Consider the following 16,862-nt stretch of genomic DNA (forward strand, 5'->3'; position numbering starts at 1 on the left):
TCACACCAGTTCAGAAACAGGAGAGGGTCACAAGATAAAAATCTCTTTAAAAAAACAAGTGTTTACAGTCAAGTTCAGGTCAGACAGATTAACTAAGGAACCAGAAAAGGCAGTAAAATGAAATTTGACTATTGAATCACAAGCTGCAAAATTAACATTCACTTAATCTACCAAGGCGATAACCATCAGCTATTTGACATGAAATTCCACTAGTATACAAGAGACAATATACAAGAGGCAGCACATGGGATAAATGTTTAAACAATCCTATAATCTAATTGGGATTGTGTAGGTTCTTGTGGCAAGGCATATTTATAGAATGCAGAGGTTAATATCTAATATTTGAAATACAGTAGGAGCGACATCACCACAAGAACGGCAGTGTTTCAAGAAGGCAGCTCACTGCCTTCTCTGGGTCAATCAGGAAGGGCAACAAATGCAACCTTGCCAACGTCTCCAACATCCCGTGAACAAATTTTAAAAAAATTATTCACCCTCCAATTATTTTGGTTTGCAACTATCCATAACCCAAACGAGCAGGAGTCAGGGCTTGAGGTCAGGTCAAATCTTGTAACTGCTCAGCTGTAACTTCAGATCAGATTGAGGGGGATTCAGTTCTGAAAGAGTCGTGTCTTTTAACTATTGGATTGCCACTTTGCATTGGGTCTTTTAGGTTCATTTCTACACTAAACTGCAACTTCGAGTCTAGTCGGGGATTTGGTGCAGCTCTTTAATCCATAGCTGGGACAACTACAGGTTAGGGCAGATAGGGTGCATTCATGAAACCAGTTGGAGCAGGGATGCCAGGCGTCTCGATTATCTGCCAATTTCAATTACCCGCTGGGCAGGAGAAGTCCCTCCATTATAACAGATAATCACAGTTGTACTATTGATTCAAACACACAAAGGTAAAAATAAAGAAAGACAAAGTTATGTAGGTCTTGCAGTTGATGCCAGAATTTCCTCAACCTGTCAGAATGGAATTTTCTCTAAGTCACTGAATTTTCCATATCAACACCAAACATGTTACCCAAACATAACATCCCTGTTCTAATACTGAAAATTCAAGTAAGCATGTTTTTAAAAATATATATATCTATCATGGAGAGAATGAGTTAAGTTCTATATCAACCATTGTAAAATCTTGATAAAATTTTCCCTTCAAAGAAAAACATTTAGAGAGATTTGCTTCACTAGAAATATTTTTTCATGAAGTATATTTGCAGACAGTATTCATAAATGGACTTTTGTGGCCTATATGCACCCACTTGTTTCCAGATTTTGAGCTAGATGTAGATGAAAAAAGGCATATCTAATGGTTTAGCCCATAACTGGAACAATAGATTAGAAGAAGTTTGTTGTTACTCACTTATCATTCTCTTGGGATATGTACAGACGATTGGATAGACTGGCCAAGAATGCTTCCACAATCACTGGGTCTGCAACTGATCCTGCCTTAAGGCACCTAACCAGCAAAATAATAGTGTAAGCATAGCAACAACACTTTTTTAATCTGGCCCCCAAAATTAACACTAACACAGCTAACCTCACAAGTATAAAGAACTGTGAATCTTTCCAAAGACAGCACCCAAGCCTCACTCCCATTAGAAATCCAAGTGTACCAGTCGAGACTGAGGTTTAAACTCAAGAGTGCCGCACTGTCAGAGGTGCCATCTTTCAGATAAGACGTTAAACTAAGGCCCAGTCTGCCCTCCCATCCCATTGCACAAGTTGAAGAAGAGCAGGGGAGCCCTCCCGGTGTTGTGGCTAAAAGTTTATCCCACCACCAACACAACTAAAAGAAAAATACAGATTATCTTCACAAATTATCTCACTGCTGTTTGTGGGACATTGTTGTATGCAAATTGGTGGCTGCGTTTGCTTACATAAGAACAAGGACTACACTTCAAAAGTATTTAACTGGCTGCGAAATGCTTTGGGACATCCTGAGGTTGTGAAAGGCACTACATAAATGCAAGTTCATTTTTTTTCCCTTTAATCTCCTAGTTCAAAATTCCTATCCAGTAACTCATCTTGCAACTTTATTTTTCCTTCCTTGAAGGAAAGGTGGTGGCAGAGAAAGGAGTGGTTGACAGCAAAGAGATTAAGGAGGACAAAGAGGGACAGCATGCCACAGTAGCAGGCACAGAAGATGTCACTGGTAGTTTTGACTAGGATGGTCTTGATCCTGTTGGCTGGGCAGAAGCCAGACTGAAGGGAATCAAAAAAAGTTTTGGGAGAGTTGAACACAAAACTAGTTGGAGATGACACATTCAAAAACTTGGGTGAGGAAAGGGAGGTTAGATATGGGTTGTAATTGGAGAGGGCAGAAGGACTGAGGTAATTTTTTTTTGAGGAAGGGGTCAATGACTGTGGTTTTGACGCAGAAGGAAACCGTTTGTGCTAAGGGAGCCATTTACAATCTTAGTTAGCAGTGGGATGAGGACATAGTTGGACAGGAGCTGGGTGGGGAGGGGGATCAAGGGAGCAGGAGATGGGTCTCAGAAGAGATATGCCTGATGTGTGCTGAGGAGTAAATAGGAGAGAGGTTGCAGAATGATATGGAGGCGGGGCTAAGATAGGGAACGGAATATGTTGTCTAATTTGTTATCCAAATGTCAGTTTGACTCAGCTGGCAGCATTCTTGTATCTGAATCAGAAAGCTGTGGGTTCAAGCCCCACTCCAGGGCTTGGGCACATAATTTAGGTGGCTATTTCAGTGCAGTATTGAGGGAGTGCTGCATTGTTGGAGGTGTCATCCTTTGGATCAGACATTAAAGTGAGGCCTTATCTGGTCAGGTGGACGTAAAGAATCCCATGTCATTATTCAAAGAGGAATTCTCCTAGTGTCCCGGCCAACATTCCCTCTCAACCAACACCACCAAAAACAGATTAACTGATTATTCATTTCACTGCTGTTTATGCTGTAAGTGCAAATTGGCTGTTGTGCTTGCCTACATCATAATGACTACATTGCAAATGTAATTCCTTGGTTGTGACACACTTTAGAACATCCTATGGATATAATAGGTGGTATATAAATGCAAGTTCTTTCTTTCTTTTTATAGTAACGTTCCTGCATAGATGGCGTGGGTTTTTCTTACCTGCAGATGTTGTCTATAGCAATGTCCCTCAGCTGTTCATACATAGATGGCTGGTTTTTCTTAGAGGGTAACACTGTTGCCTCTGAGTGCTCATTTGTTACACTTATCTTAATGTCAGTACCACCTTTAGAAGAACAAAAGTGCATTGTTATAGACAATACTAACAGATTATTGTATAAAAGTCTCTTAGGAAATGGAGTATGGATCATGTACATTATTCAGCAAACCTTCTGTGCCTTTTATAGCAATTCTGTATTCTTAAACATCAAATAAAATGTCTGCTGTATTTAAATATTCATCCCAAATTATAGAGTATAACAAAATGAAGAACCAATTTTCACCACTACATACTGCATGTTGCTTAGGACATTCTAGGCTGGCCTTTTCCCTCTGTTTTCACTAAATGTTTCTGGCAATGAAAATAATTTCCTTGTTGAAATATTTTCTCGTTGAGGTACTTTGTTTATGAAGGCCATTATAACATTCCACAAATTTGCAACAGATTATAGCTGCAGTGTGTTAAGTATCCAGTTACCTGAATTATACTGACTGTGGTATTTGTACACCTTGACAAGTACTGGCGAAGGGATCACCAAAAAATCTCTTAGCGATGTTGTGACAGAATGAACTGCGACAGGGAATCGCTCACACAAATGTCCCAGACCCTGGTCAGATGAAAGAAAATACTTTGAAATGCAAAATGCAAGCAACACTAAACATGCACACAAATGTGTGGTGGTTCCAGCAAGCAAAAAACTTCAAAGGCAAAGTAAACCATTTAAAAATTGATTGCCCTTCAAGCTTCTGCTTCTGAAGTCTATGTAATTTTCAGTTAAAACTACATTCTCTAAAAATTGTTTACACCACATTAAAAACAAGTGCATTGGAAGGTTATCACACTGCCAATTCATTAAACATGTTAAAACAGCAAAATATGTTTTTGTGTGATCACTTTGGCAGTGCCTATGGGTGTAGTGTAGTATCACTTATATTAAAAATCTTGCAGCTATACACCCTTACGGTCTACAAAACCTTACTTCCTGTTGTCACATTATTATATTTGTGTATCCACATTTCACATTATAAATTCCTATTCACATTTATAATGGAAACTGACTATGTAAACTTGTCATATTGTAATTATACCCTCCCACCAGTGGTTGCACTGTAGTGCCCCAGTTTTTCATCTCTTTGCTCCTCAAATGTACTGCAGAGAAACTCATATTCCAACCAACTCTATTTATCTGCTTCCCAAATTACCATAATATTTGCTATTTAACTATAGTTATCAAATCAGAGTATTATATAAAAATAAAGACAGAATGTATGACTTCAAAATGGGGACTGAATTATATTTATACGCCCTGGTCCAGATATCAGCCACTCTCTATCCCCACTTCACTTGTCCTGACTCCCCATGTGCACCACTACAAGAGCTTGACGAATATATTTTAAAGGCTTATGTTGAAACAAAGAGTGAAACTAGCACACTTTTAAAAGAAAACAAGGAAAAATGTTTTTAGTCATTAGATTATCAGTTGCACAATTAACATAATTGTGATACTGATAAAATGCAATGTAGATGAGCTGAACTTTATTCTTCAATAACTTGCATTTATGTAGTGACTTTAACATAGAAAAACACCCCAAAGCGCTTCACAGAAGCGCAATTGAAAAACAGATGCAGAGCCAAAGAAAAAGATAATAGGAGGGTTGGCCAAAAGCTTGGTCAAAGAGGTGGGTTTTAAGGAGAGTGTTATGGGAGGAGAGGGAGGCGGAAACAAGGAGAGATTCAGGGACGAAATTCCAGAGCGTGGGGCCTAGGTGGCTGAAGGCACAGCTGGCAATGGTGAGGGGGAAGGGAAGAGAGGATGCAGCAGAGGCCAGAGACTTAGGAACATGGGGCAGCAGTGGGGGGGGGGGGGGGGGAGGCTTGTAGGGAAGGAGACTAAGAGGGCTGAATGTATATTTTTCAGGAAGTGGCACCAATCTTATGATGAATTAATAAATCACTTTCAGACTCTCTGGATGGCTGAGTGGGTAAATAATTGCCTGGTACAGCGCTAATCCAAAGACAGCCAAAATTCCCACGTTTGATTCATGGTCGGTTGAGTTCACTGATCTCAACCAGGTCAGTAGATGGGACATTACAACTGGTTTCTAGGCTAGGGAGGAGAAAAGATGGCCAGGGTTCCCACTGCACATCGGGAAAGTCAGGTAATTGTCAATTTCACCCAGAGAGAAAAATATAAATTCACCTCCCATTAACCAATCGGAGACTGCTGGTGGCAGATTTAGGATAAAATTTCCATCCCCACCCTCAATTGAAACAGGAAGACAGACGAGTAGTAGAAAAGGAAAAATTTGTATTTATACAAAAAATAATTTGTAGTTATACAATGCCTTTCATATCCCAAAGTCAATGAGCTACTTTTGAAGTGCAATCACTGTTGCTTCTGTTGGCAAATACTGCAACCAATTTGCACAGCAAGATCCCACAAACAGCAACAAGATAAATGACCAGCTAATCTGTTTTGGTAGTGTTGGTTGAAGAATAATTGTTGACCAGGACACAGGGAGAACTCCTTTTTCTTCGAAAAAAGTGCTATTGGATCTTTTACAGGGAAACGGGGCCTCGGTTTAACGTCGCATCCAAAAGGCAGCACTTCCAACAGTGGATCTCTCCCTCAGTACTGCAGTGAAGTGTCAGCCTAGATTAGGTGCTCCAATCCCTGGCGTGGGGGCTTGACCCCAACACCTTTTGATTTTAGGTGTGAGAGTGCTACCAGCTGGCACTTAACAGGAAAGCACAGCGAAAAATATAAATCCTTTATATTAATTTTTTAAAATTTATACATACCTGCAAGCAGCAAATCAGTAGGGGCATGTGGGACAGAATGATTTTACTTGAAGTCTTGGACTGCAACTTCTCTGAAAGCTTTGAGCAGAGATTTTCCGCACCTTCATTAAAAGAATTCAACAAAACAAACATCTGAAGAAACAGAATTTGCTCTTTTTCACACTATTGTAACTAAAGACATGTATTTTACTGCATGTTACTATCATAGTTTTATACTCATCACAAGTATTACAGAATCCATAAATTGCATTGAAAAATCTGTACCTTTAAAATAAAAATAAATAACCAAACAATTGTTCACAAACAGTCCTGTTATATCTTAGGATATCAGCAAATTGTTCACTAAATCAATATAAAAGTTACACAAATTAAAAGATACTACTTTTATAATTTCATGTAAAATAAATCTTCAGTAAGCCTATAGAGAAGTGGAATTCAACCCGTCCCATCAAAAAGGAAGATGGTGCCAATAAATCAAAATATTCTCTTTCATGTTAAATTCAGGTCAAAAGTCATAACTACCAACTGCTCCTCAATGACTCGGTTGGTAACTGCACTGAATGCTGTGGTGCCGAGTCATGTTCGATCACTGGATTGTGCCGAGTTAGCTGATCTCAGCCGAGGCAGCAGCAAAGTGTTCCAATCGGCCGCAGCATCTCTGGCAGAAACAAAAAACGTCTGTATACAGTGACACCACATGTCCTGGCCAGAATGGAGATGATTGGGTTACTGCCCCCTCAATCAAGCCTGGAGACCGCACTGCTGTAAGTGGCTGGGATTGATTTTACACACATCATTTGTATTTTGTAACTATCCTCCACTCACTGCATTTTGCTGGAGAAATAATCCTGCTGTAATCGGGAGACTCTGTTTGCTGTAGTTTCGGTCACAAGTTTGGAGACTCTCAGGTCCAGCCCTGCCTCCAACTCATTGGCTGACACCACTGTGTCAATATTCACTACGAAAAAAATATCAGCCAGGATTTCCCTCCTGCTGATGCTTATCCAACAATCCCTGCTGGAAAGTGGCAGATAGAATAGATCTGTGGTGCCAGAGGACTGGGGGGGTGATAGCAGAGGACTGGAGAATTGCAAATGTTACACCCTTGTTCAAAAAAGGGTGAAAGGATAAACTCGGCAACTACAGGCAAGTCAGTTCAACCTTGTGGTGGGGAAGCTTTTAGAAACAATAATCTGGGACAAAATTAATAGTCACTTGGACAAGTGTGGATTAATAAATGAAAGCCAGCACGGATTTGGCAAATTGTGTTTAATTAACTTGTTTGAGTTTTTTGATGAGGTAACAGAGAGGGTTGATGAGGGCAAAGCGGTTGATGTTGTGTATATGGACTTTCAAAAGGCACTTGATAAAGTGCCACATAATAGGCTTGTCAGCAAAATTGAAGCCCGTGGAATAAAAGAGCCAGTGGCAGCATGGATACGAAATTGGCTAAGTGACAGGAAACAGAGTAGTGGTGAATGGTTGTTTTCCGGACTGGAGGAAGGTTTACAGTGGTGTTCCACAGGGGTCGGTACTAAGACTACTGCTTTTTTTGATATATATTAATGACTTGGACGTTGGTGTACAGGGCACAATTTCAAAGTCTGCAGATGACGCAAAACTTGGAAGTAAACAGTGAGGAGGATAGTAATAGACTTCAAGAGGACATAGACAGACTGGTGGAATGGGCGGACACATGGCTGATGAAATTTAATGCAGAGAAGTGCGAAGTGATACATTTTGGCATGAAGAATGAAGAAAGGCAATATAAACTAAATGGTACAATTCTAAAGAGGGTGCAGGAACAGAGAGACCTGGGTGTATATGTGCACAACTCTTTGAAGGTGGCAGAACAGGTTGAGAAAGCAGTTAAAAAAAACATACGGGATCCTGGGCTTTATAAATAGAGGCATAGAGTACAAAAGCAAAGAAGTTATGTTGAACCTTTATAAAACACTGGTTCGGCCACAACTGGATATTGTGTTCAATTCTGGGCACTGCACTTTAGAAGGATGTGAAGGTATTACAGAGGGTGCAGAAATGATTTACTAGAATGATTCCAGGGATGAGGGACTTCAATTACGTGGATAGACTGGAGAAGATGCGATTGTTCTCCTTAGAGCAGAGAAGGTTGAGAGGAGATTTGATAGAAGTGTTCAAAATCATGAAGGGTCAAGATAAACTAAAGAAAGAGAAATTGCTCCTATTGGTGGAAGGGTCGAGAACCAGAGGACACAGATTTAAGGTGATTGGCAAAAGAACCAAAGGTGACATGAGGAAAAACTTTTTTACGCAGCGAGTAGTTATGATCTGGAATGCGCTGCCTGAAAGCGTGGTGGAAGCAGATTCAATCGTGGCTTTCAAAAAGGAATTGGATAAATACTTGAAGGGAAAAAAATTGCAGGGCTACGGGGAAAGAGCAGGAGAATAGGACTAACTGGATTGCTCTTACAAAGAGCTGGCATGGGCTCAATGGGTCAATTGGCCTCCTTCTGTGCTGTAACTATTCTATGATTCTATTCTGTGATTCTATGATCTCAGCTATGATTCCCCTCTATAGCTGATTGGTTTACCCACACTTGAGTGTCCAGGTCCACACATGAAGAATGGCCAAATTAGTCAAGGTAATAAAGGGCTGCCAGCACTTGTGGACATGTTCCCCAGTAAGGGGAGTCCTTTAAGGAAAGTAAAAAAAGATGCCATTCTGCATTGATAGCAGGAAAAAAAAGGAGCTGTACAAATACTTAACCTTCTGTGGCCACAACACAAAACTTGGTCTATATTTTCAACTTGATCAAGCCAATCAAATGAGAAAAAAATGCATCAGTACTGTACAGAAAATAAACAGAAAACATTAGATTTCTAGACTGCTTCAAATGTTCTCTACCTTGCTCGTCCTTAACAGCCCACACCATTAAGTCCACGCATGCTGCATTTGCTTGACACCTGAGTTTCAGAGGGTTAAACTCATGATGGAAATAGTCCATATCATGCAAGATCTTCTGCAGTTCAGACTGGCTACTGTTAAACTGCTCGAGCACAAAATCGTTAACCTCCTTCACAAATGCAGTCTGTAGATCTGTAGGGGCAAAAGTGATGTATGCTGACTGCACATTAAAGAAAGCGATTTTGTCTACTCAATTTAACCAAGCTCTTAAAAGCATAATTTCTCCCAATTACAGCAACAACCTACTGTCAAACAGGAATGTACAAAAGGGTCCTGATACCCTGTGTGGGTTGCTCAAAATTTATGCAGAGACAAATATGTCAATTTCTCTTTAAATTTCACCTGTACCTGCTCCCCCTCTAAAAGAGTCATATGAAAAGAATTGTTATTTACGTCCTTTCACTTATTTGCACACTATAAACAAACTGTGCCCTATGGTAAGTAACCTAACAAGATTCTATTATTGTAGTTCAAAAAGATTAATTCTAAATTTGGTTCTGATGAGTAATGAGAATGTGGCGTTGTTCACACATCGTAAATTCTAGGTGGTCAATGAGCACATTCCTGCTTTATATTTGCAGCATTTAGAGGTTATGTTTAGGATAACAAGGTAGGCTGGCTTGTGTTACAACAGAGAACTTTCACAAGCTTTTCTAAACTGCAAGAACAAGCTTGCACGATTTATCATTGTCATCTGAATTCAGAGATATATTAAGTGCTTGAAACATGCTGCCGTCTACATTGTTCTTTATAATCAGTGGATCTTGCGTACATTGCTTGTGGTAATGCAGACTTCATGCTGTTTTATAACAAAAGAAGCGTTATAACATGTAATTCAATGTATTATTCTTCTATGGTAGAGTTGTGTTTAATGTGGAAGGAAGGAAGGAACTTGCATTAATATAGCACCTTTCACGACTTTTGCGCACAGCAAGGTCCCAGAAACAGCAATGGGATACATGACCACATAATCTGTTTTAGTGAGAATTGGTTGAAAAAGTCTAATTTCTCTAAATGGGCACACCTTGAGGTCCATTACAGGCTAATTGCTCTGCAGGGACTGGGAGAGAAGGTAGCTGTCACTGTTTAAAGTACCCACATTATAAAACACCATCTTCTTTGATTCACTATGAGCAATGCCATAGCGGAAATCAGCCAATATAAAATAAACAGTACTTCTCATATTAACATCTCCCTTGGAATTCAAAAAGAACAAATTGCACAGGGAATTATAAACTGATACTGTGCCTCAGAATCCAGATCACACGCTCTCTGGAGGATGGAGTAGGGTTCTAGGGTCCTGCATTCTTTTTGCTGTGGGATTGGGTGACTATGGAAGAAATGCCTGTCTGCGTATATTATTTTTTGCTGGCATTCCTTTAATGCTGGATGGAAACTGTGACTTCCCTCCTAACCCACCCTCCTTATCTTTGCCTTTCCTTAACCCCAACAGGGACTAAATCAGCCCATTCAAAAGAGTGAATCAAAATCCACCCATACAATAGACCTTGATTGCCAGAAAATACAGCAGAAAACAGGCTGATTATGAGAAGTTCCAGAAAGTCTCTTGTATACTCATTCAAGTCAGTCTGCAAGGATACTCAATAAAAAGATTTAACAAATAATACCAATGGCAAGAGAAGCTTACCTTTCATGTGATACAAAGTGTCTCTCAACATTTTAAACACCACCACATAAAGAGGATCACTGAAGTTTCGATAGTACAGATCCAAATTAGGATTTGCCTAAATATCAAAATATATATATAAAGAACGTGGTTATGTTCATTTCAGAAAATGAAACATGTTTTGATTCTATTTAGCTAGAATCTTTGAAAATCAACATTTCCAGTCAGGATTCTTTCCATAACATTTAAATTAATTAGTAGCAGAGATTATATTTGGAAATGGACTGAAGATATTGTACATTATCCAGTCAAAAGAATTGGGACATACTTATGCTCATCATAGAAGGAGGCCATTCAGCCCATCGTGCCTGTACCCACTTTTTGAAAGAGCTATCCACTTAGTCTCACTCCCCTGCTCTTTCCCCATAGCCCTGCAAACTTTTCCTTTTCAAGTATTTATCCAATTCCCTTTTGAAAGTTACTATTGAACCTGCTTTCACCACCCTTTCCGGCGGTGCATTCCAGGTCACAACTTCTATGATTATTTGTATAAAACAGAAAACGATGTGACTAGTACAATGGAATTCAACACTTCCATCAGGTATGGGCTTATCCAGTGTACGCCAAACTGTTAACAGATGCAAAAGAAATCACCCCCTTCTGCAAGAGACAGGTTCTTTTTGGGTGAATTTTGCACTCATCAAGGTAATATCAACAATTGCTGGGGAATAGATTTTCCATTTCGGGCACACACTCCCAGATCAGCAATAGTCACAGTTCTAATGCTGTGCGATTCTAAGTTGCAGAAAGCATAGTGGGGTTTTCCCCTTGCAAGTATTTTCTGTGCTTTGTTGCTGCAGTTCAGATACTGTGGCTAGGACTTAGTCTGTGGCTCGCTCCCACTTTCCAGCTATATCTACAATCAGTATAGTCAGCTAATGCAGTGAGCAAAAAGTAAATCCCAGCCAAACACCTGAAGCACAGGTGAAACACAGAAAAATCCGAAGGTAAATGAATCGATCTGCAACCATCACATTCAGCTGACAAATCATGATTTAGATGTTGAAAACCATGGCATAAAATGGAGGGTAAAATCCAGTGCCACACTGTCTGCGACTGCCAGGTATTGGGCACTTGATGTGATTTTCTGCACCAGTAACGTGTATCAAGGACCGCCAGACACATCTGTCCCTCGTCTGTACCCCTGGCAGCCAGGAACAGAATGTGGATGAGCTTGCGGAAGAAACTGGTTTTGAGATGCTGCAGAATGCTCTGCTCTGCCCAGCCCAAGCATTGTGCCTTGGCCCCCAATTTCAGAACAGCACCCCGCATGATATTTTTCTATTCCAGCATCCTGTGACCTCCTTTAGAGATGGTTAATCTCAGCTAAATTTTCTGCCACTGACCCTGAATCGCCAGAAATCTAGTCCTTAGTGCCAAGTAGGAGCAGTAAGGTGATATGGACCCAAGTCCACTAGGACATGGATTAAGACTGCCCAAACTAATTTGGCATAGGACCCCAACAATCAGCAGGTAGGGGAGACTTTTGTCCCATCATTCTGGTTCGGATTTGAACCCAGTTCCTAGAGATGAAAGGATAGTGCGCAGCCTGGCTCTCCTCTCATTATCATTTTAGGCAACCCTGAATTAAAAATAATTTTAAACTGGATTAATAAAGCGGTAGTAAACTGTACAATTCCAAAGCAACGTGTGACTCTTTACCTCAGTAACCTCTGTCAACGTTGCATCCAGTGTTTTCAAAACTGACTCAGCCACGATCCGTTTAACCTAGGGCGAAAAAATAAAGAAACCTCTTCAGTCATAAAATGAATTGGGCAACTCAAAGAACAGAACTCTGTCACCAGTGGGGGAAATCAATTGTTTTCTATTAGAAAAGCTGAAATCCAACATTTAGGGCACATCTTAGACCAGAAACAAACTACCATTGTTCTCTGAGCACACCCCTGGAGATGTTTCCATAAAAAGAATCCAAGAGCTCCCCCTGCTAATATAAAAGATCTTCAAAATGTTCAAGTCAAATAGGAATCATTAAAAAAAATGGTTCCCATATTTCACAATTGCACTGTTACAAAGTACATGATATCAGAATAGTTAAGAACATAAGAAATAGGAGCTGGACTAGACCATCCGGCCCCTCGAGCCTGCTCGGCCATTCAACAAGGTCATGGTTGATCTTCTACCTCATTGCCATTTTCCTGCACCATCTCCATATCCCTTGATGCCTTTAATATCTAGAAATCTATTGATCTCTATTTTAAATGTACTCAATGACTGAGCCTCCACAGTCCTCTGGGGTAGAAAATTCCAAAGATTCACCACCCTCTGAGTGAAGAAATTTCTCCTCATCTCAGTACTAGATGGCCTACCCTTTATTCTGAGACTGTGACCCCTGGTTCTAGACTCCCCAGCCAGGGGAAACATCCTCCCTGCATCTACCCTGTCGAGTCCTGTAAGAATTTTGTATGTTTCAATGAGATCATCTTCTAAACTCTAGAGAATACAGGCCTACTCAATCTCTCCTCATACGATAATCCCACCATCTCAGGGATCAGTCTGGTGAACCTTCACTGCACTCGCTCTATGGCAAGTATATCCTTTCTTAGGTAAGGAGACCAAAATTGTACACAATACTCCAGGTGCGGTCTCACCAAGGCCCTATATAATTGCAGCAAGACATCTTTACTCCTGTACTCAAATCCTCTTGTAATAAAGGCCAACAAACCATTTGCCTTCCTAATTGCTTGCTCCACCTGCATGTTAGCTTTCAGTGACTCATGTACAAGGACACCCAGGTCCCTTTGAACAGCAACATTTCCCAATCTCTCACCATTTAAAAAATACTCTGCATCTCTGTTTTTCCTACCAAAGTGAATAACTTCACATTTTTCCACATTATATTCCATCTGCCGTGTTCTTGCCCACTCACTTAGCCTGTCTATATCCCCTTGAAGCCTCTTTGCATCTGCCTCAACTCACATTCCGACCTAGTCTGCCAACCTGAAAAAGACCCGTTTATTCCTGTTCTCTGCTTTCTGTCTATTAACCAATTCTCAATCCATGCCTAAATGGACTAAAATGGTGTATTTTCTTGAAATCTAGACCCAGAATAGCATAAAAACAAGTTGGCAACTTGTCTGAGAGCAGATGAGAAAATTTCCTAACATCTCTAAGGCCCTTGTTTGATGTTTTCATTTTGTTTAAAATCTTAATTGAACTACATTGGTTTATTCGGCACTTTATTCTGAGGCTACTGAATAATTCTACAATCAAATAGAAATTTGTGCACAGTTTAAAAAGGTGGTCAGGTATGGCATCCAAATATTATACATGGGTTTATGCAGTATAGAACAGTTTTGTGACTTTTTCTTTCCTATAACTTGAAGTCCAGTCATTAACAAAAAAGAAACATTCACTTGTTGTATCTAAAATAGATGTTTTTCTTTCTTCTCTTGATCAAGTAGATGATTTTAAGCTGTAAACTCCAGGATAAGATCATCGCAGACTCTTACCCTCGAGTGTTCCTTCAACAAAACCAAAATAAAGGTAAAAAAATAGAATTAAAGAAATTCCTAGTTTACACTGTTGCTTCTGGTGCTCGAGGTAGACATGCAGATTAAATTTACTTGTTGATCTCCTGAGGCATGCAAACGGGGAATCAGGACAAAGTAGTATTCAGGTGAAGCAGTGTTAGAAGCCAGGGAATAATTGGATGAGGGTTTGCAGACATAATTCAGTCCCCCTTCTCAAGTTATAAATTCTGTCCTTATGTTTATAAATTCCTATGTCTACACTTCTACTAGAAATTGTCAATGTAAATTTGTCACGCTGTAATTACACCCTCCCACCAGTGGTGATGCTCCAGCTGCCTGTAGTAGAAAGAGTGCAGTTACAGCATGACAAATTTACATAGACAGGTTCCATTATACACACTGACACAGGAATTTATAATGGAAAAGTTAACAGGAAGTGTGCGCAGATACAAGACTTAATATATAGATATATAGCTGAGCTGAGTACATTCATACAGTACCAAAAAACTAGAATTATTCATCCTTTTAACAAAAATATATAAGAGGCTTCATAAATAGAAAGAGATAAAGATACAGAGAGTAGACCATAGCAGGAGAGATGTATGAAAGCTCGAACAAAAAGATGGGTTTCGAGAATGTACACACCATTTGAAGTAGCTGTCGGAGGTTTTCTAGTGGAATATGAAATTCCTTTGTACTGCAGCCAGTGAACAATGGGGAGACGGAGAAACTTGAGCTGATGGTAGAAAAGTAATATTGGGGGTCCAAAGCACTGCCATCGGGGAGGTACGAACCTGTAACACAAAAAGCAACAATTCCTAATTACCCAGCAGAACAGAAGCTAACCTAACCGCTTCCCGCCCCCACCAAACAAAAACCCCAATGTAATCATTTAACACAGTTGCAAGAAAAATGCATTCACATAGAGGAATGACTCTTTTGGTAAGTAACATAAATGTTTACAGTACAGAAGGCAGCCATTCATGTTCGTGCTAGCTCTTTGCTAGTTATAATTTTATATTCATGACCCTCCGTCACTAACTCCCCAACCAGAGGAAAAAGCCTTTCCCTCCTCACTTTACCAAAACGCTTCACAATATTAAAAACCTCTATTAAATATCCTCTTAGCCTTCTGCATTCCAATGGAAATAGTGCCAATAACTCAGATCTCTCCTAATAACTATAGTTTCCCATGCTTGGCATCATCCTGCTGAAGCTATACCAAATACTCTCCACGGCTTTAATGTCCTTACTACAATAGGGCACCCAAAACTACGCACAGTACGCACAACCAATCTAACATCCATTTACTCTAATTCTCTGCTTCCTGTCTGTTAACTAACTTTCTATTCATGCTGTGATTTTTCCTCTTATACCTGCACCTGAATTTTATTCTCCTGAGACACAGTACCAAATGCCTTCTGACAATCCATACAATACATTACACTGCACACCCTTTATCTATCCAATTGGTGACTTCTTCAACAAAAAAAACTCAATTTGTCAAACATGACTTGCCTTTAACAAATTTGTATCGGCTGTCCTTGATTAACATGTGCATTTTGAAATACTCAGTGATTTTATCTTGAATTATACTGACTGTATATGTTCACATTCATTGCCATTGTACTTTTACAACATAGGTGATAGGGTTCAGTAAATTTTAAATAGCCATGGTTTTAGTTAAAAAATGCTGATGCAATCTTTGCAGCATTAAGTCTTACCTTCAAAATACTGCAACGTGGACCGTCCAGGTGAAGTAGGAACTGCAGTTATGCGTTCAGGGCTTGCCTGCAGTATTAAAAAAAAAACAATGAAGATACGCAAAAAACTGCAAAATGCAGTGCTGAATTGAAACAACTGCACCAACACCCTGGGTAACAGCACAGACCTAGGGCACTAAAATGATTGCTTTTGTTCTACATTAAGCAGTGAACTTAGCAATGGAGCCAGCAAAGAAGCTATTGCTTATATTTCTGTAGGGGAAAAGAACTTCTCTTTCCCAATATAGATGTTAATTTATCAGTATTTTTATTTTCTTCTAAAATACAAAAGTTACTTGGAGGAAAATAGTAAAAAAAAGGCTTAAAATTTACTTTTGCAACTTGAAATACTTCCCAAGTTTCTGAAGTGTACACCATTTCCTGCTCCACCTAAATTTAATTATAATCAGAAAGCAAAGTAGCCTTTTTTTTAACCTGGGAGATGCTCGTCGCACTGTTGGTTTTGTGTCGTAAGCTATCGCAAGACTGGCAGACGGTCAGAAGGGAGCTGGGCAGGATTGATCGAAAATCATTGAAGGACCGCCGCCTCATTCCATCTGTCTCATTAGGAGCTTTGAGTGATTGTGGTGCTATTTTGGGAAACAGCTTTGAAAGAAGAGATTCATCTGTGTTACTGTAACGTCCAAACGCTCTGCCAATTCCAATCAAGCATGGCACTGTGTATCTGCACAAGTATTCTGTGAACGGCAAAAGTTATTATTAATACAGAGCAAACCAACAGAATGCAGGTATGGAACTTGCTGACGTTTGTACTTAGTATTTCAGCAATAGTTCAATAAAAAAAATTGGGACATTTCAGTGAAATCTTGTCATATTAACTTTAGCATGCGAAAAGTGGAACTGTCAGATTTGATAAAAGCTTAGAACTTCTCATGGTTTTGACCTCTGAAATACTTCCCAAGTGTAAGTGATACAAGCTCAGTGACTACTGCTGATATGCAGCAATTTGGTGCAGGAATAGAAATGCTTTTGACTATTTTAAGTGAGAT

The 16,862-nt window shown here is 39.7% G+C and overlaps 1 protein-coding gene across 1 annotated transcript in view; it reads right to left on the bottom strand.

The window, feature by feature from the left end:
• Positions 1–16,862, bottom strand: part of LOC137342254 (phosphatidylinositol 4-kinase alpha-like) — a 124,182-nt gene that overhangs the window by 86,869 nt on the left and 20,451 nt on the right. Inside the window, exons 6-15 of the mRNA XM_068006094.1 lie at positions 16,288–16,550; positions 15,814–15,880; positions 14,735–14,883; positions 12,261–12,326; positions 10,560–10,656; positions 8,852–9,043; positions 5,965–6,065; positions 3,640–3,769; positions 3,105–3,228; positions 1,370–1,465 (exon numbers count right to left, since the gene is read on the bottom strand). Coding sequence (XP_067862195.1) covers positions 1,370–1,465; positions 3,105–3,228; positions 3,640–3,769; positions 5,965–6,065; positions 8,852–9,043; positions 10,560–10,656; positions 12,261–12,326; positions 14,735–14,883; positions 15,814–15,880; positions 16,288–16,550 — 1,285 coding nt within the window. The remainder of the gene's footprint in view (positions 1–1,369; positions 1,466–3,104; positions 3,229–3,639; positions 3,770–5,964; positions 6,066–8,851; positions 9,044–10,559; positions 10,657–12,260; positions 12,327–14,734; positions 14,884–15,813; positions 15,881–16,287; positions 16,551–16,862) is intronic.

The sequence above is a fragment of the Heptranchias perlo genome, chromosome 25 (assembly GCF_035084215.1).
Source record: "Heptranchias perlo isolate sHepPer1 chromosome 25, sHepPer1.hap1, whole genome shotgun sequence".
In the NCBI taxonomy this organism is placed as follows: Eukaryota; Metazoa; Chordata; class Chondrichthyes; order Hexanchiformes; family Hexanchidae; genus Heptranchias; species Heptranchias perlo.